Source organism: Zalophus californianus, chromosome 11 (genome assembly GCF_009762305.2).
Source record: "Zalophus californianus isolate mZalCal1 chromosome 11, mZalCal1.pri.v2, whole genome shotgun sequence".
Classification (NCBI taxonomy): Eukaryota; Metazoa; Chordata; class Mammalia; order Carnivora; family Otariidae; genus Zalophus; species Zalophus californianus.
Genome location: NC_045605.1, coordinates 24,548,586 through 24,568,081, shown reverse-complemented (window position 1 = coordinate 24,568,081; position 19,496 = coordinate 24,548,586). Strand labels below are relative to the sequence as shown.

Genomic DNA, 19,496 nt, shown 5'->3' with positions numbered 1-19,496 from the left:
TTTCTTCCCCCCAAAGCATCATTTATTTAGGATACTTGACAAGATCAGCTTTGGTCCTGATACTGTGTCATCACACAGGTCCCTAAGATCTATATTAATCCAGGTGAGGATTTTTTTTTTAAGTTAGGCAGCTGAAAATACAGACAGGGTGGCCTGATACATTCTTTCTTCCTCTTGATAATGGCTCTTGTTCAGGAAGCATGCAAGGAAATCCCTAAAAAAAAAAAAAAAAAAAAAAAAAAAAAGAGCAAGAGAGCGAGAGAGAGAGGGAGAAAGGGGCCAGCCTCCAGGAATGCATAGCAGGTGGTTTTCTGTCATTCCCTGCAGAGGCCCTGAATGTGGGTTCCACACAGCTCTCCCTTCAGCGGACAACCACAGAAGCACCAAAGACCACCTCCCCCCCACCCACCAAGCCAATCAATCATTCTCCATGTCCCCTTCGTCTCTCTCTTTGGTGTGTATGGGGCAGAAGGAAGGAATGATATGGGAGGGATGTGGGGGCGAGGAGGGGCTTTAAAGGGTCCCATGGGATTCTGGCCTGTCTATGAGATAGTGCTGAGCCTCCAAAGAGGTCGGTGTAATTAAGACTTGGTTATTAACGTTACTGGCTCCAGGAATAAAACAAGGGCCGTGGGTAAGTAACAAGATGCTGGGAAAAATGAAAATAAAACACATACTGAGAGGAGAAGAGAGAGGGAACGGATGAAGCTGAGCTCCCAGGGGAGCACGAGAGGATGAACAAGCGATGGGGGACTTGTGAGCATGGCGGGGTGGTGGGTGATGCATGGAGTGACGTCAAGACCCCCTCCGGGCATCCCATCAGATAGCCTGCAAGTCCGTGGACCTGCCTGCTTTGGGGAACTGCAGACCTGCTTTGGGGAACCGTAGGCACATGACTTTGGCCTGACCCCCAGGCCTGGGAGGTGTGAGGGGCGAGTGGGCAGGGCTGAGATGACCCTTCACCCCGGAACTGCCAGGTCAGGGTCATGCCAAGAGTGGTTCTCCATTCCGAGGAGCCCAGGGGAGGGTGCAGAGTGGGAGGCACCAACATTCTGCCTCAACAGCTCCACCGGTCACTACCTGGGCAGGCTGGGAAAGAAGAGTTTCTCCCACAGATGTGGGGAGAAGAGACATCTCTCCAAATTCTAGTAGAGTTCTTGTTTAGGAGTGAGGACAAGCAGAAGAATCTTTCTGTACCTCCAGGGCCCAGTAAACACCTAGCATAGTGCTTCTGGCTGGTGCTGGAGGGTGAAGGAGGAAGGAGTTTGTTGAGTCCCTACTGTGCAATAGGCCCCTTACATGTGTACTTTTTTCCGTATAATATAATTCCCATACTATACAATCCCTCCACTTAAAATGTACAATCATGGTTGCTTAGCATGTTCACAAAATCGTGCGACCATCACCATATCAATGTTAGTACATGGTCATCAGCACAGAAAGGAAGTTCATACCCATTGGCAGGCATTCCTCATGTCCCTCTTTCCATACTGCCAGCAACTACCAGTCTAACTTACTCTCTGCAGATTCGCCTAGTGATGGAATAATGCCGCTTCTGCTCCTTCCACTTCGCAAAGTGCTTCCAAGACTCTTCCGTGTTGTAGTACTTTGTGCCTTCTTTATGGCCAAACAATATTTCATATTACCGCTGTGCCCTGTCTTACCTGTTGATTCATGAGTTGATGGGCATTTGGGTTGTCTCCACTTCTTGGCGCTTGCAAATAATGCTGGTATAAACATTTGTGTGCAAGTTTTTGTGGACATTGTGTATTTCCCATTTAATCCCCATAATGACAAAATGGGTATTACTGTCACTGATTTATTAGGAAAAACTGCAGCTCAGAGAGGTTAAATAACAGTTTTTGAGACAGGAAAGCTTCTTTTGGTTGGGTTTGATGAGGCTAGAAGGGCCAAGAAGGGGAAATGGGGTGGAGTCCCACTTCACCTTACCAGGTCATTATACACACCATTGAGTAAAAAGAAACGGCAGGAATGAGAGAAATTGCGTCAGCAGGGCCGCTGTGGGCCCCGAAGGCCTTCTTTTGGGAGGCAGGTAGCTCTGGCATGGCCCTCAGGTCTGGGAAATGTTCCCCCTTTCCTGCCCGCCTCCGCCTCCTCGTTTCAGCGGCAGGGGTGAGGATTGGTCAAGAGCAGGTCGGCACAATGGCTGGAGTAGCTCATCGAGCTTGTGAGGAGTCAGGAGTCAGGTCCATTCCGAGAGTGTGCCTGGGGTGGGCTCGGCCTGGCGACAAGAAGAGCCACAAGAAGAGGAATTCAGCATGGGCCCAAGGGCGGCTCTATGGCATGGAACGACAGGGTCACTGAGGCTGCTGGCTCTGCTTCTCTCTGCCTCCGGGGCTTTCCCAGAAAGTACTTGGACATGGGAGTGTGGGTGGTGTGCCGCCCCATTAATGCAACTCTGATGGTTAGGCGGAACCCAAGCCAAAGCTGGTAATCATTGACCCTCAGAAGCTCCCTGGGGCAGAGCAATAGAATCAACAGGAACGCTGGCTCTCCAGCGAATCCCCTGCTCTGTGGTTTAGCCGTGGGCCTTGCCCTTCTCATCACCTTTCTGGGAAGCCCGATGTTCCTGCAGCTTGGACACTGGCGTAGGGAAGCCCAGAATGAAAGTCATGGCAGATAATAACATCACTGGGTCTGTCAGTGGGTTGCAGCCTGTTACTGGAAAGGAAATTAGAGTTGGAGGTGCCGATACTGAGGATGTTAAGGGCTTTATCACGTTCCATGTCCAAGTGTTGTTGAAGCTCTTTCCAGCCATTTGCAAGATGTTTACGAATATCCCCATTTCTCAGATGAACACACTGAGAGGTTAGGTAGCAGCCAGTGTTAGAGCTGGTAAGTGACTCACTCCAGATCCAAACCCCACATACTCACTTCTTCAATCTTAACCTGGGAGCCACTTGAGGCAGCTCTGATAGGGGATCTTAAACATAAGCTAGGATGTGAGAGGAGAAGGCATCCAGAGTTCCCCTCCAAACTAAAGAACCTGGTGTTCTGTGCCTTGTCTTTTGCACATCTATCAGAGCTGGGCTATCCCACCAACACGACACCCTTCACCTTGGGCACAACATCATGAATTTTAGTCCCCGGGTGCCATCACTCAGGTTTTAGCTGAATTGGGCCCCTATTTTAGAAATTGTCAAGTCTTGGAATTCTGTATGTTTTCTTAAAAACAAAGTATACGTTCCTGTTGCAGACACTCAGGGAAGTATGTTCAGGATTTCCAGTCCACAAGGAATTTGTTCATTTCTGGGCTGGAAAGACTGAGTCCATGTAACACCAACCCAAACCACAGAGAACTAGAAGGGTCACCCTAAAAACAGGATCTCTGCACTGATAACAAATACAGCTTTTTTTTTTTTTAAAGATTTTTATTTATTCATTTGACCAGGTGAGAGAAAGGGAGAGAGCATGAGCCAGGAGAAGAGGGAGAGGGAGAAGGAGAAGCAGACTCCTTGCTGAGCAGGGAGCCTGACACGGAGCTCAATCCAGGAACTCTGTGATCATGACCTGAACTGAAAGCAGCTGCTGAACGACTGAGCCACCCAGGTGCCCCAAATACTTTTTGTAAACATTTAAATTCTTTTACTCAATCCTGGTGCCATTTGAGGTGGGTGGCTCAAAAGATGGAATTTAAGAATTATTTCATTGTACGTGTGCACAGTTGTCAGACAAACAACCCCCCCAACACATACTTTTACAAGATAAACAAGTGAGAGGATGATTATTTTATTTGCAAAAATCATTCCTCACTTTATAAATAATCCAGTAAAGGATTTTTAAAAATACCTAATATCTTAACGCATATGTAATATGACTTACTATATACAAGCGATTTCTGTTCACATACCTTTTTTTTTTAAAGATTTTATTTATTTATCAGAGAAAGACACAGCGAGAGAAGGAACACAAGCAGGGGGAGTGGGAGAGGGAGAAGAAGGCTTCCTGCGGAGTGGGGAGCCCGATGCGGGGCTCGATCCCAGGACCCTGGGACCATGACCTGAGCTGAAGGCAGATGCTTAAAGACTGAGCCACCCAGGCGCCCCCACATACCATCTTTTGAGAACACCATACATTGGTTCCAGATTATATATCTAGACCTGGACATGGAGTTCTTTTGAGGAGACGTGAGAATAAAAAGGCCATGAGACTAGAAACATCTTTGTATACCTCTTTCTGGAACAGAATAGAGGAACATTCAATAACTACAAGGCTTGAACAAAACAATTAATAAGCTGGACCCAGAGACACAGAACACTGCCGGCTGCAAACATTCTTTTCAAGCTTGCATGGAACACTTCTGAAAATTGACCATGTACGACAAGACTAGAAACATCTTTGGATCATTGTGTTAATTCCACTTTCTGTCATAGGTTCATTAGAATCTAGAAGTCAGGGGTGCCTGGGTGGCTCAGTTGGTTAAGCATCTGCCTTCAGCTCAGGTCTTGATCCAGGGGTCCTGGGATCAAGTCCTGCATGGGGCTCCCTGATCAGTGGGGAGTCTACTTCTCCCTCTCCCTCTGCCTCTTCCCCTACTCCCGCTTGCTCTCTCTCTCTCTCTCAAATAAATAAATAAATAAAATCTTAAAGAAAAACAAACTAGAATTCAACAGGTAGGATAGTGACCCTCCAGAGGTCCGGCCTGAGTGCATGGGAGGGGTCTTAGAACTGATCCTTCTACCCCTTCCTTTGTGGAGGGGTCCCATTTGCTCCTTGGAAGGACTGATTGAAATTTCACCCAGGATCTGTCCTCTTGCTACAGACAACAACCATGTCTGCTGTGTTTTACCAGGTGTCTTTCCTACCGGGCTTCCACCCCGATCCTGGGTGCATCCTGACAAAAGCAAGTTGGCACATTCCAAGCCCAAACCAGGGAGCTCTGTTGGCCACTGCAAGTTTCGGTGATACTTGGAGCTTTGAAAGTCGTCTCCTGCCCCTCTTCAGACAGAGGCAAGTGGCTTGATGCTCACATTGACTTCTCTGTAAACAAGGCAGCAGACCACCCAGGCTAGAAAAAAGCCAGATAAGGGTTTGGTTATGAGGAGCCCGAGGCCACATGGCCCAATCATCTGCCCAGTCCTGGTGCTGTGGAGCCCGAGTCCTGCCATTAGAGAGCAGTGTTAGGCTCTGTTCCCCGCCCCAGGTCCCCTTCTGAAAACCAAGTGCTTTGAGTCGCTCACACCTTGCTGGAGCTATTTATTTCCTTGACAAATGTTTATTGAGGATCTACTGGAGGCTGACACTGGGGATGTAGCAGTGGAGGATATGGATGAGGTCAGAGCCCCCAAACCAGCACAAAGCTAAATGTGTAAGTTGAAGTGACTGTAAAAACTAACCCGCCCGGCCCAAAGTAATGAGTGCAGTAAAAACTATTGTAAGAGAAAGGAACCTGATTTAAATGGGGAGTGTGTGGTCAGGGACTCTTCTGTCTTTGAGAAACTGACACGTAAGTTTCTTTCTGAAAAATGGCCTTTAGGTTGAAACCAAGTGGCCAGGCTGGGGTTGGGAGGAGGAAGAGGGGAGCACCAGTGTTCCCCGTGTGTCTTCCTTTGTCTGTGTCCTTGCTGTTGCCCAGGCATGACCTTGGCCACTCAGTATTGCTGAACTGACCAACTCCAAGGCCAGGGTGCTTTGCTCTCCCGCTCGAGCAGTGAGGACACCGGGCTCAGCTCACCATCACTCGCAGAGCCTCCTCTTCCACTGGGGAGGAGGCTCCCCATCCTCCCTCACTGGCCTCACTATCAACGAACTTCTGACTGGGGTCGGTGAAGTAACTGCACTCTATAGATATTTAGAAATGTCTCCAAATGGACGATGTCATTGCCATAACTTCAGGCCATCACCAACAGTTGGCTCAAGCCAGAACAATCTGTAGAAGTTTCCGAAGAAAACACCATGCTTGACAGTACATCTTCAGCTGCTTCCACACTTGCGTCTTAATTACTTTGGCATCATGACCCTTTTCGAACTCTGCGCAGCATTATGAGGTCCTTCTTGTGGCATGGGGGCCTGTGGCCTTCTCTGCCAACACGCACCTGTGGATCCAAACCAGTTGGCCCTGGATCCTCTCCATGGGGCCCCCACGGCCTCGAACACACTCTGCCTCTCTCCCCTTTTCTCGTGCTTTTGCCCATGCTTTTGCTTGTCCCTGGAAACCTATCCCCTGTCCACCAGTCCAAACTCTCCTTATCTTTTCAGGTTTTGTGTCTTCAAAAAAAGGTTTTGTTTCTTGCTAGCTCTTACTTGCTATGTGATCTCTGCACTATCACCATTTCTGGTGCATAGTAAGTAGGTGCTGAAAAAATGTTTGCCTTCCCTCTACATTGTTAGGTAGCTGTTGTGAGTACGCCATAGGGCTTAAAAGCAAGGGCTTCTCAGTCAGGCAGATCTAGATTCTTCTAATCTTTGCTCTTTGGGCTTTTTGCTTTGTGACCTTGAGGAAAATTGCTAAACTTCGCTGAACCTCAGTTCCCCAACTCCTAGGTTTATCATGAGAATTCAACACTATAATATACGTAAAAGATTTTAACTCCTGTGCCTGGGCCAACATCGGAGGAGGCTTTCCTGACCCCAGAATTTCACGGCTCCAATGGGGCACCATTTGCATTGTGCTCTAGAGGGCGCTGTTCACACAGAATGCAGGAGAGTGCGACTCCGTGTCCTAAAGCGCGCAGCAGGGTACTGACGCCCTCCATGGCATCTTTATCTTAATAGACATTTCCCACTCTCGGGAGACTTTTCTCTGCCCTGGTCTTTCTCTTCATTCAGTTTGAGATGTGCATCTTTACTTTTACCTCGACTTTCTCTGTTAGCTGCGGCTCAGTCCACTCAGACCCAATAAAGCAATGCCTTCTTGGTAAAGAGCTGAACTCCCTGAAGTTTAGAAGAGAAGAATTCTTAGAAAACCTTTGGAACAGAAACCAAGTGGATCCACCTGTGTGTCTGTGAGTTTCTCTTGTCTTCTAGTGCCCTCTCACTCCGCTGTCACCGCTCCTCACAGCCCCCAGGGGCGTGTTGCTTTCTCTCCAAAACTGTGAGCTAGGCAGGGATGAAGTGACTCCTTTTGGTCATTCTTCACATAGCTGAGACAGGCTAGCATTTCCTAAGTACCTTAAGGGACAATTATGAAGAACAATAAGGAAACAATGTTGAAAATACACACAGAATAAGCATCCAGCTTCCAAAGTATCGGTTCCTGATTCCACAGCAAATGCATGTTGTCACCAAAGGCTGGGAAGACCCTGCAGACATCTTGCTTGGGTCCAGCTTCACCAGCTCACAGGCTGACTGAATTAGTGGGAACATCACACCTCTTGACATTTCCTGCTAGGACCCAGTCCACGCGCCGTGTAGAAATAGAGGTCTTTGTGGTGAGAGTATAATTATCTCAGGATGACCAGTGGTCGTGGTCAGCAAGATAGCTAGCTAGAACTTAAAGCCTGCATCTGAAAAATTTTAACTCCTCTTCATGACTTTTTGTATTTAAACTTGGTTATTTCCTTGATTCTTCACATCCGGATACAAAAGCAAACAAATGTGTAAAGTGAACATATGGCCTGTAAAATGGCTTTATGACTTCTTAGTTACACCTTTTCTTCTGTGTGTTCTTCTGTCCTTTAGTGGTGTTAATGCATCCCAGCCGAAGAGCACCAGGAACACCCCTGTAATTGAGCAAATTGGCTTTTTGCAGTTAGTGAGAACACACACCATGAAGAAATGTGGGGAACCTCCCTGGGTGCTAGAAAATACTTAAAGAGGATTTGGGTTTGTTTAGGTGATTTGGGGAAGATTTAAAGAAGCAATGCTTTGCTCTGGGTTAGATGTCAGTAATTCAGAGTAATTCTATGAGTGATTATGTCAATAAATCTTATCATTTGGAAGGGGAGAAGACTGGTGGACAGCGAACGTCATTCTTGGTAAAGAAGCAGTGATCACTTCTAATAGCCCGCGTAGGGGGATTTGGGTCATTTTTGTGGTTTGGACAATGTTCAGGTTTTTGTCTGTGTTCAGACCTGACTACAGAATGGTCTTGTCTGATGTCAATGTTTTGCAAGAAACTATTCGCGTTGAACAGAAGAACACAGAGCCCTAGTGGGGAGAGCCAGGAAGCCCCTAGCAGTGCCAAAACCCTTTGCGGGGTGCATATGTGTCTATATTCAGTAATATGATCAAGGCCTAGTCAATGTCTGTGGTAGGAGAAGGACAGCGTCACGCCAGGTACCACCACACCTCTGGGCAGGCTTGTTAAGAATCATTCTTGTTCCCTGTATCTTCTTTCCTCCTCTGCAAGATAAGCCTTCTGCTGTGGTTATAGACAAAGCCTTTATAAAAACACATTCCCCTTTCCCGGGTCTTTGGTTCCATGTGGGAGGACGGGCTCTGGAGCCAGTACAGTTCACAGGCACTCTGGTGCGACCTTTGTCACTTACCTACAAGCCTTTGCCTTCACCTGGCTCTTGTCTCCAATACAGCCCATTTAACTCCACACAGCAGAGGCTCCAAATGGCCTGGGTCAGTGACACCTGGGTGAACTGTTGCACACATTTAAATTTGTGGACTAATAATAACAGTTCTTACTATTTATTGCCTGATCATTATGTTCTAGGAACTTTACATATGTGATTGCACTGAGAACACACTGCAGTCTTTGAAAGTGTATTTTAACAGCCATTTCACAGGTGGGGACACGGAGGTTCAGAAAGACGATGTGGCTTTCTCAGGGCCCCTGGTCATTAAGCGACAGAGCTGGTGTTCAAGTCCATGTCTCTGCTTACCCAAGCTGGGTTCCTTCCACCTGCCACGCTGCCTTCGGTTATTACCTGGGCCACGAACACCTGGACCAGGTCCTCCCATCCTCTCTTAATCTCCGTGCCTGGCACGCCTGTGCAGTTATTCCAGTAATGCTACTGGACCAGCTGGCTCCAGAGACGTCTACAGAACACGGTGTCCTTTCTGAGAGCACCAACACCCTTAAACCTTGTGATTCCCTGACTCTTGGTCCCACACTATTTTCGTGGGAAGGAACCAGGCACCCAGGAAGGCCTGTGTTGTGTTCCCATCCTGGACACAAGCAGACTTGGGGCTTCACAGTGGACCAGATCTGGGAAAACCCTTACCCCCAAAAGAAAGGTGAGATGTTCCTGAAATGCATTCCTACATCTAGCCTGGAAGAGTCTTGAAATTCAGGTGCCCTTTTATGTGCCACGAGACCAGGAAAATTGGTTTCTACCGGCCTTGCCAAGGTCTATTTAAGAAGGGCCCCTGTTGGCCCCAAGTGAGCTGCCTGATAGTGCTTAAGACAGCAGCAGGGACTTCTCCCGGAGCTACCAAAGGAAAGGGCAACAGCCCCCTTCTCCAGTAGGTTCTGGGGGTAATCCGGGAGCTAGATGACTCAGTGTTTGTCAGGGTCCTGAGTGTTTGCAAATCCATCTGGGTGGCTAGCCTACAATAGCTTGAGATCATTTTCATAGAAAACAGGAAGTGCTCTGCATAGCAGTTAGGTGCAACACACCTTAGCGAAGTTGTGTGTTGAAGAACATAAGCTTGACACCCAGCCTGCTGGGTCTCCTCTTTGGTGGTGGCTTTCAACCCTGTCCTTAACCCTTTCGGGGTAGCACCTCGATAATTCAATCACTTCTTATCTGTGAGCGCCTGGGGAGCAGGGCCTGTGTCCTTAATTCTTTGTTTCCTAGCCTAGCACCTGATAACACGGTAAATGTTCTGTAAGTCAAGCGTTGGCTTGATTATGTTAATGAAGAAGGCTGAGACCATGCCCCAGAATCCCGTTCTATGCCTTGCTGCGCTTGGTCCTCAGCAGTGTTTGTGAATTCAGTTGGCTGTTGGCTTAAACAAAGCAGTAAAATTTCACGGACACTTGAATTTCTCCTCCACCGCAGTTGCAAAGGAACTACAGAAAATCATTTGATTTCTGCACTCAGGACCCAGAACTCGTAGGTTCTACGTCTTACATAAAATCTCAACTCTGGAGAAGTGTCCGAAATGGAAGTAAGGCGGTGAGAGGTGTGACAAAAAGGCTGACTCAAGTAAATGGTTTCTCATCTCTTAAGAGAAATGATGGCCTTTGTGATTCTAAATAAGAGGCAGCAAAAGCCAAGTCACTTTGCTTTCCTCCCTCTGATACTGTGGACGTGGAGCATTTGCTGGCACTGGGCAGGAGGCTTTGTGGTGAATGCTGTAGGAAGCCACAAATCCACCATTCTCAGGTGCACACCGGCAAATGCACACCTTCTGCATTGATTCTTTCAACATCATCAATGAGCACGAGCCATGGGCACCTCGTTTCATGAAGGGTTTTAGTTGATGTGGGTGTTTCATGCAAACGAAGGGGGCATTTTTGTGGACAGAAGGAGATTCAGGAGGAAAGCATGTTTATTTTCAGGAATTTGAAGGTCTCGTAAGCAGAAGAGACTTCAGGCTTCTTTAGAATTATCATGAGTTGTCCCTGAAGCAGAACTAGACCAGTGTTCTTCATACTGTTTCATTATTTGAGTCAATAATGAAAATATCTCACGTGGCGTTCCACCACTGAGTGTGTATGGCCCTTGCTTGCCTTTCCAGCCTCGTGTCTTGCTGAGACCCTGTTGTCCAGTCACCTGGCTCCTCTTTCAGCCCCTCACACTTTCTTTCTTCTGCTGCCCCTGCCTGGGTCACACACGATTACAGTGTAGTTGGCTCAAACTTCACACCCAGGTGTGTCTCTTATAAAATATCGCCATTAGAAGGGGACCCATATAACTCATTGCTTTTATGCATGGGTTGATGGATTTCTTTGTCATCACTCAACAAATATTTATAGTTCCTACGACATGTGAGTTTAACACCATCCTCAGGCCTTGCCCTCGATAGCACCTCAGATAAGATTCTCCCCAGAGCACTCCCGCTGTTTCTCACCCTGACACCTCCCCCCCACACACACACTTGACTGGAAGCTTCTTCAAAGTGACAAGGAGAGTGCCCATTTGGTAAAGGATTGCTTCTCTAATGTCTAGCCCAGTGCCTGACACACATACTAGCAGCAACTCAACATGGTTGAGTCATGATAGAAAAATAAATTAATGAATGCAAAAAGACAGTGAGCTTTCTGTCCACTGAAGTATTGTGCAGAGAGTGGATACCCATCTGATAGAGATCTTTTAGAAAAGGTGTTCTTTTGGGCATATACACACCACACCACATTGTAATTGCTGGTTTGCTGAGCTCACTTCCCCATTTGACTGTAAGCCTCTTGAGAACGGGAGCAGATTTAATTTGTTTTTGAAATCCTACACAATAAGCATATACTCAGTGTTTGGAAAGTGTACAAAAAGTCTATTTTCTGAGAATGGACTCTTTACAGAACAAGAATATCTGGAGCACTGAAGGAAAAAAAAATGGCAATAATAGAATTCACTTGCTTTGCCAGGCCACTAAGAGTACCTTGGTAAATATTAGCTCAAGTACAGCCCTTTGCTTGCTATTAAGATTTACTGATTTCAATAGAAAGTAACCTAAAAACCGTACATGCTACACAACATAGACAACCAGGGCCAATCTCTGACGAGCCCATAGTACAAAAAATGCATATTTGCTCTGTCTGTGGTTAGATTAGATGTCATTGTCTAAGCAAAGTAGGCTATGTGCTGATTACAATGGGTCTGCCATGTGAATGATGGGTTTGGTCAAGGGATGGATTTATCCCATATTCTTACATTCTCTAGGTATCATTCTTCTCACTCTTTGAGTAAATAAATCAGCAGCACTGGCCAACACAGTACATGTGAAAACTACCTTCAGTAAATGCCAGATTTTATAAAATAACTCCAACAATAAAGACTGCTTTAAATCTGTTTCTTACATAACAGAGACTATTGTATAGAGAGATTGACCTGGTGTCTTGTTTCTTCCTGGGGTGACCTTACTTTCATCTTATGAATATGTACTGATCTAAGTCTATATGTTTACCTGTATCTTTGTGAACATTTGGAAATCTCAGGATCTCAGTGTATTTCAGAGAACAGGCTCAGAGATCGATGATAACTAATTCTTTCTGGTGGAAAGCTAATAGGCATGACCTATGAGAAACAACAAGAGAGCTCTATAGAGCGTGGCAAAGGAGAGGAGGAAAATGCTGGAACTCAAGCCATGCCTGCTGCCCAGGGACCTTAGCTGGGGGTTGTCATGTCTTAGCATGACGGTATTCAAGCCATGTGAGGTCTGAAAAAAAAAAACATGCCCAGCTTGGGGCTCAGTCTGAGAACAACCAATTGCCTTGGTTTAAGCCACCCAACTCCACTATCAAATTAAATGTTTTCAAGCTAATAGAAATTAGCATCAGTCCACTGACCAAACCCTAAAATAAATTAGGCCGAGTCTAAAAGAAATCAGTCTGCAGACAGAGATCAACTCCCAAGGCCACTTCCTTGCTTTCCCCAGACATGGATACATCGGGTTGGAATATGCTTAGGATGTTGGTAAGTGCAGACGGTCTGGGGAAAGCATTATAAGCTGACTGCTTTTGTTTTAGCTCTTTGCAAGGCCAGGCAGATATTTTATTTCTAATGCAGGCAAGGAAGCCCAGACTTATCCAAGAGATAAATCAGAGGTTACTTATTCACTCTATAGAAATATTCTTTATCTTCGAAAATGAAATGAACTTAGGAGAGACTGGAAGAGAAGTTGTGAGGAAGAAAAACTCAGAAGTTGTGCTTTGGGAGCCAACTCTGGAAATATAATGTGTGACAAAGAGAATATGGATTCGCCTGATAAATGTTGGCTTGAGAATTATTATTTTATTTCTACGAAGAGCTTTTAAGACAGTGTGTTAGCTTCCATGAACCCAGGAGAGGGAGGAACGTAAACCAGGTTAAACTATGTGTGTGCAGAGAAAGGAGAGAGGCTGGGGAGGGAGCAGACTCTTCTTCAGGGTGCCTCACCTGGGACCAACCCCTACGACTCTTTGGGGACTTGAGGTCCATGAGGGTTGGGTGGGATGTGGGCAGGGCCCTCTGAGTGTGTGCACTGCTCTTTGCTCTCCTGGTAGCATTTTCTTTCTCTGTATCTATAGAACTTGTCCTCAAAATTTCAAATCACCATGGCTGTGGTTTTCTTTTTACCACTGGTGTTGGCTTCTTATGTTTTCACCTGGCTTAAGGCTGTGAACACAACAGTGTGGGATAGTACTTTTGTTTAAAATGTATCACTAAGTTGGTTTCGCTTCCTGGTTTGTATGAATAAACATATTTTTGAAGGGGGATTTTGAAATCTATTTTAGAAACATATTTGCATTTAATTAAAAATACCGCGAAGACATTGCTAACCATGGTGGGCACACCTTAGAGTGGGGGAGGGCACATCTAGGGGAGGAGGTAGTCTAGTGTTGATGACTGTGGCTTTCATCATTGTTGGCTGTTTAGGGGAAAATCCCTTCACTTTTTTTGCTGTAAACTGGAAGTCATAATAATGTCATCAACAAGAAACCATTGAGTAGATGGTATTTTGAAGAGCTTACTTCATTCACTGAATTATTCCATTTATGCTCATTGAATAACTATTGAGTGTCCATAGACTGTGCTAGCAGCTGGGGTAGAGGAGTGAATAAAGCATGGTTCTACCTTTATGGAGAATTATTTGGAGTATTATTTAAATCAGAGCTTCCCAGTCCTTCAGCTTAGAATCAGGGAAGAAAGCATGAGCTATTGATGGTGACCATGATACCATTCCTCTTAGGAATCTTGGCACATCATGGAGAGAAAAAGGAAACAGGCTTGTAGCTCCACTGAGCAAACTGCTGAGATCATAGGGTAGGACTTGACCAAAATGTATTGAGGAACTCTGTTCTAAATAGTCTCAAACATTAAAAAAAAAAAAAAAAGGAAGTTGACCAATATTTGTCTTAAAATGTTTCAAACAAATCTGACTTTAGAATATAAAATTTAATAACTGAGATGCAGCATATTAGAGGTTCCTCTGTACTGGAAGTAGGGAACCTTATGGTTTATGTTTTTAGTTGTCATCCTGCCACTGGTTAGTACACGACTCTGGCTATGTCATTAAAATTTTCTGAATCTCCGTTCCTTCACTGGATAAATGAGAAAATTGAATTGGTCAAGATTCCTTTTGATACTGAGTGATAATAGCAGTAAAGAAGATGCTTTAGGTAGTAGAGCAATGAATCTTTTTTATGGTTATTTATTTTTATATTTTACAAAAATTATAAGTAGTCCTTCCAGCTTCTGCTTTCACTGATATTTTTGCTTAGCAGAAGGCAAACATTTATTAAAGGAAAAGGAGAATTGATTTAAAGAGTAATACCAGATAAATCATAGTACAGGTCATAATTGGTTATCACAAGCATTTTTAAGTTTGTGTGCCACTGACTAAGGTCAGGAAACATTCGAATACATGCCCTCTTAAGTTCCTTCCATTTCGATCTCTGTAATTATTTTCCCTCTTTATATCTAAGCAATATAGTCTTTTGGTGGAAAGTTTCTGTTGAAAATAGTGTTGCAGTATCCGGAATAAACTGTCAGCTTTTCTGAATGCTCAGTAATTCAGATTGTTTTGAATGGTCTTTCATGTATAGTTAGCTCTTCATGTGACGCACCTCGTCCACTGCTGCTGTAAACATCATTTCATTTTGTTTGTTTTTGATGTGTTTCAGATCAGAGTGTTGACAGAAAGAATGTTCAAACATCTTCGGAAATGGTTTGTTGCTCACTTTTTGGGGCATTCTCGGCAAAGAGCAAGACTGGTCTCCAAAGATGGAAGGTGCAACATAGAGTTTGGCAATGTGGAGGCTCAGTCAAGGTTTATATTCTTTGTGGACATCTGGACAACTGTGCTTGACCTCAAATGGAGATACAAAATGACCATCTTCATTTCAACCTTCTTGGGGAGTTGGTTCTTCTTTGGTCTTCTGTGGTATGCGGTAGCCTACATTCACAAAGATCTCCCTGAGTTCCATCCTTCTGTCAACCACACCCCTTGTGTGGAGAACATTAATGGCTTGACCTCAGCTTTTCTGTTTTCTCTGGAAACACAAGTGACTATTGGATATGGATTCAGGTGTGTGACTGAACAATGTGGCACTGCCATTTTCCTTCTTATCTTCCAGTCTATACTTGGAGTCATCATCAATTCTTTCATGTGTGGTGCCATTTTAGCCAAGATCTCCAGACCCAAAAAACGTGCCAAGACCATTACATTCAGCAAGAACGCAGTGATCAGTAAGCGGGGCGGGAAGCTTTGTCTCCTAATCCGAGTGGTTAATCTTAGGAAGAGCCTCCTTATTGGGAGTCACATATATGGAAAGCTCCTGAGGACCACAGTCACTCCTGAAGGAGAGACTATTATTTTGGACCAGATCAATATCAACTTTGTAGTTGATGCAGGGAATGAAAATTTATTCTTCATCTCCCCATTGACAATTTACCATGTCATTGATCAAAACAGCCCCTTCTTCCACATGGCAGCAGAAACTCTTCCCCAGCAAGACTTTGAATTAGTAGTGTTTTTAGATGGCACAGTGGAATCAACCAGTGCTACCTGCCAAGTCCGAACATCCTATGTCCCAGAAGAGGTGCTCTGGGGCTACCGTTTTGCTCCCATGGTATCCAAGACTAAGGAAGGGAAATACCGAGTGGATTTCCATAACTTTAGTAAGACTGTGGAAGTGGAGACTCCTCATTGTGCCTTGTGCCTTTATAACGAGAAACATGCTAGAGCCAGGATGAAGAGAGGCTATGACAATCCCAACTTCAGCTTGTCAGAAGTCAATGAAACAGATGACACCAAAATGTGACAGTGGTTTTTCAACAGGAGTAAAGCAAAGTCTTGAAGATACCTAGTGACTAGAAGTATTAGGAAGCAATCAACAATTTGAGGATATGAAATTAGGACAAGAGCCTTCAACGTCTATCAGCACCATGCCCCTGAATCCCACAGCCATGATTTTACAAGACAGGTAGCTCTACAAGGCAACTGCATTAGAACATGCAATATTCTTACAGGAAATAGCAGTATGGAAGCCATAGGAGTTCACTTGGTATCTTGAATATGATTATTTGAAGTTATGCAGTGTTGATAGAAACAAAATCATCAAAAGTTTAATGGACAGGCCAAATGAGATCTTAAAAGTCTCCTTGAAGAAGTTATGAGCTTTAGATAGGATCAGGGAAAAACCGTATTCTCATTTTTATTCTACTGATAAGAAATAAGCCACTTTTAATATTGGCTTTTATCAAGGGAAAAATGGTCTCCCTCAGAGAGCCATTTTTGGTTGGTTGGAGGAGATGAACTAATCAGAGACAGTAAGAAAAGACTGGTAGGTACCCCAAGAAAATCTGTGAGGCTCTGAGCTTCTCCAACCCTGGTTGTTGGAACTTTCATCTTAGTCTGGGTCATGCTGTGTTTCCTGAAGAGCAAGGGAAGGCTCAAGCCATGGACCTTGCATCTCTATGTATCCAACGTGGAGAGGAACACTGAACTCAACCTGCTTTATGGTGCATCCAGACACTGTAGCCCAAGTTGGGTTTTGGCCCAAATGATCTCGCATGGTACATTTAGAGGCTAAATCGTCACTCTAGAAATCTCAGTGAATACTTTCCTGAAGAAAGAATGCTTGATTTGAACATGGTGGTGATATTTCTTCCAATTTGTGTTAGGTGGGATAAAGGGCTACAAATCTGTTAAAAGAATATTTCCTGATCTTCCAAGAAGGCAGTGAAGAGTTTAAAGGCACAATGTCAGTTTAGAAGGGACAATACTGCTAGTGCTTCTGAGAAAAAGGGATCTTGTGTTTTTCTGCCTTGAGTTTGTACTGAAATGCTGTTTCTAAAGAAGACTTGTGGAAAGGAAAGGGATGGTCTGTGACCCCTCAGGGAGGTAAACACGAGGTGTGTTTTTCTCTGAGGGCCAACACTGCATCTTTCTCAAAGGGACCAGCTTAATATAAGGATTGATCTCTAGGGAAGGGTTTTACTGTGAATGTCTTATTCGGTCCTCCACCTCCATTATTTTTGAATCTATCCTGGGAAGAATGGGACTCAAAGCTCCTTTAGGAATCAAAATGTTTTCAGTGTGTTGATTCATATATTAAATCTCTGAAACAGTGCACATGCTTTCCAAAAGTGTCAGTTATTGTGTGTTAACTGTAACAGACTGGCAGCTGACATGTGTGTTAACTGTAACAGACCGAACAGGTGACATGCCTCTTGCTGAGGGTGGACTTTCTCCTGGGCGATGTGGGAGGGGTGGGAAGATGGCAAATAAGACCATATGTTGTCTGGACACCGGCTTACCCTGGGGGAAAGACCCTCTGGTTACAGGCATGCCTCTTCCCTGTACCACTCCTGATGATCACTCCAATGTGTCTTGGGCACACAAAGTGGTGGTTGTGGTAGTTTTCACTGGGGATGGTTCTGTTTTCCCAGGCCTGGGCATGAGTTTGTTCATATTCATACACACGCTCTGGTCCTTCTGATTGAGATCAGTACGAAGTCTGACGGGCTAAGAGTTGTGCACTTTGTCAGTGGCCGTAACACTGGACGCAACTGGCCTACATGGGAGATTAGTCTGTCCCTATAAGTGTGCCGGCACCGCAATTTGATCTACTGACAAAGCTAAAGGAAATGAGGTATGAAAAGCTTGAGGAAGCCAGAATTCTCTGGTGGCCCACTGTCATGAGGTTTTATGACTCTGTAGTCCCTTCATAAACTGGAGGGTCAGAACACATTCCTTCTGGTCTGTTCTGCTCATTAACAGCATGCTTGGGGATTGCTGGAAGTGAAATGATCTTATAAAATCTACTCCTTTTGATGGTTAAGAGAGCTGAAAAACTGGAATCCTTCTGGGTTATTCGGTGGAAATCTGTGCTTTCAAATATTCCTTTATTAGGATTAAGGCATTCTGCTATCTGGCGTCTCTTTCTTCATGCAAATTCCCATCGAACCTCTAGCAACCATTAATATACTTACATCCAATAAAGCCCTGAGGAAATGAGCGTCCGCAGGTACCTTTTAATAATCCTAAGGAGTGGCCGGAACCCAAAAGCAGCATAAAAAACCTGGATGTTTAAAAAGAGGGGGTGACCAAAGGCATAGCAGCTCAGTGAGTAAAGAAAGTAAATGGGAAATAGAAGGTTCCAGAAGGCTAACTTGCCTAAAGGTTAATGCCAATGCTAAAGGCAGGCTTTTTATTCCAATGAAGTAACATTGTTCCCAGCAGGACCTGACCATATTAGTACTGTAATTGCTACAGGTGCGCCATATTGTTATATTTACTTAATTATCTATCCTTTCTGAAAGCAATTCAGTATTTCTTATTCCTTCCAAGAAAAACTGCATCCCATGATGCTGTACCATATTCAGAGTTTTCCTTGGCACCAACTCCCCCTGAAGTGCCTAATTTAGCTCTGTTGCTATGAGGGTTTTGATTTGGAGAGTCCCAACCTGGTCTAATCTCCCAGGACTTAGGTCGACTCTGGTGCCAATATTCAGATTTAAGATTTGGGAGGTGGTCTAAAAATTTATTCTACAAGATAGAAAGTGTGGAAGGAAAAGATCCTCTCTCTAAGCTGCCAAATTTAAGAAGTGAGATGATTAGAGTGTCTGTTTCCATGGCTAATAGGCGTGTCACAGGACAGCAAAGAACTTTCCTGGTGGACTGTGAGGAGGTGCCTTCCTTGGAGATTTTTCTCAAAATGGGACATGGCTTCTCCACAGGATGGTTTGGTGAATAGCATGGGGGATCTTTCCCCATCTAAAACAAACGTGAAAACCTCTGATGCAAAGAATGCAAATGAGCCCCTGACCCCACCCCTGGGCCGTTGTTGTCTGCCATTACAGGAAGTGCATGTCAATCAAAGCTTGACAGGGGAGATAGAGCATTTTATTTTGGAAGCCAGAAGTTTGAGAACAATGACTGGAATTTCCTCTTTCTGTCCAGCAAGGGCTGTTTGTCACTGGGGAGATAAAAGTCCAGGGGTAGGGAATAAAGGTTATCGGGAACAGCGCAACACAGAGCCGTGTGTGTGTGTGTGTGGGGGGGGGGGGGGGTGGTGGCGGCTGCAGCGGGAGGAGGGGTTATGGAGGAAATCTATTTCAATGCCTGTCATTGAGTTTCCATTAAAAGAACATTCAGTTAGGAATTCAAAAATAATTTAATCTCCCCAGCCAGATGCACCCAGCTGGACTCCTTGGAGCCGAGCCCTGCTGACAGAGAGATCTGCACTGGGGGGCTGCAGGGGCTAGGAACAACTGCATCTCCAACCGATGCAACCTTGACTGCCCTGGGTGTCGTGGAAGATGTGGGCATCTTTCAGGTTCGTGAGACACCCGGAGACCTGGGCTCCAGCAGAAGAAACTTAACGCCAGGGGCGACTTAGTTCTTACGAGGTTTTAGGTTCTGTTTTAAGCATTTTGTATACATTATTTAATTTCCCCAATGCTTCTATGAGGTACTATTTTTACATTTATTTT

At 44.9% G+C, this 19,496-nt stretch overlaps 1 protein-coding gene across 3 annotated transcripts in view; it reads left to right on the top strand.

Annotated features, from left to right (window-relative positions):
• The window catches only part of KCNJ1 (potassium inwardly rectifying channel subfamily J member 1), a 31,303-nt gene extending 14,186 nt beyond the window's left edge, over positions 1–17,117 (top strand). For 2 of the 3 annotated variants that reach the window (XM_027580184.2, XM_035722943.1), the window contains one exon: positions 14,681–17,117. In XM_027580184.2, coding sequence (XP_027435985.1) covers positions 14,702–15,820 — 1,119 coding nt within the window. In that variant the 5' untranslated portion in view covers positions 14,681–14,701 and the 3' untranslated portion in view covers positions 15,821–17,117. Of the gene's footprint in view, positions 1–4,813; positions 4,966–14,680 lie in introns of those variants that run through there. The other variant, XR_003517514.2, reaches the window with a different exon arrangement.
• Positions 17,118–19,496: the final 2,379 nt, after the last annotated feature.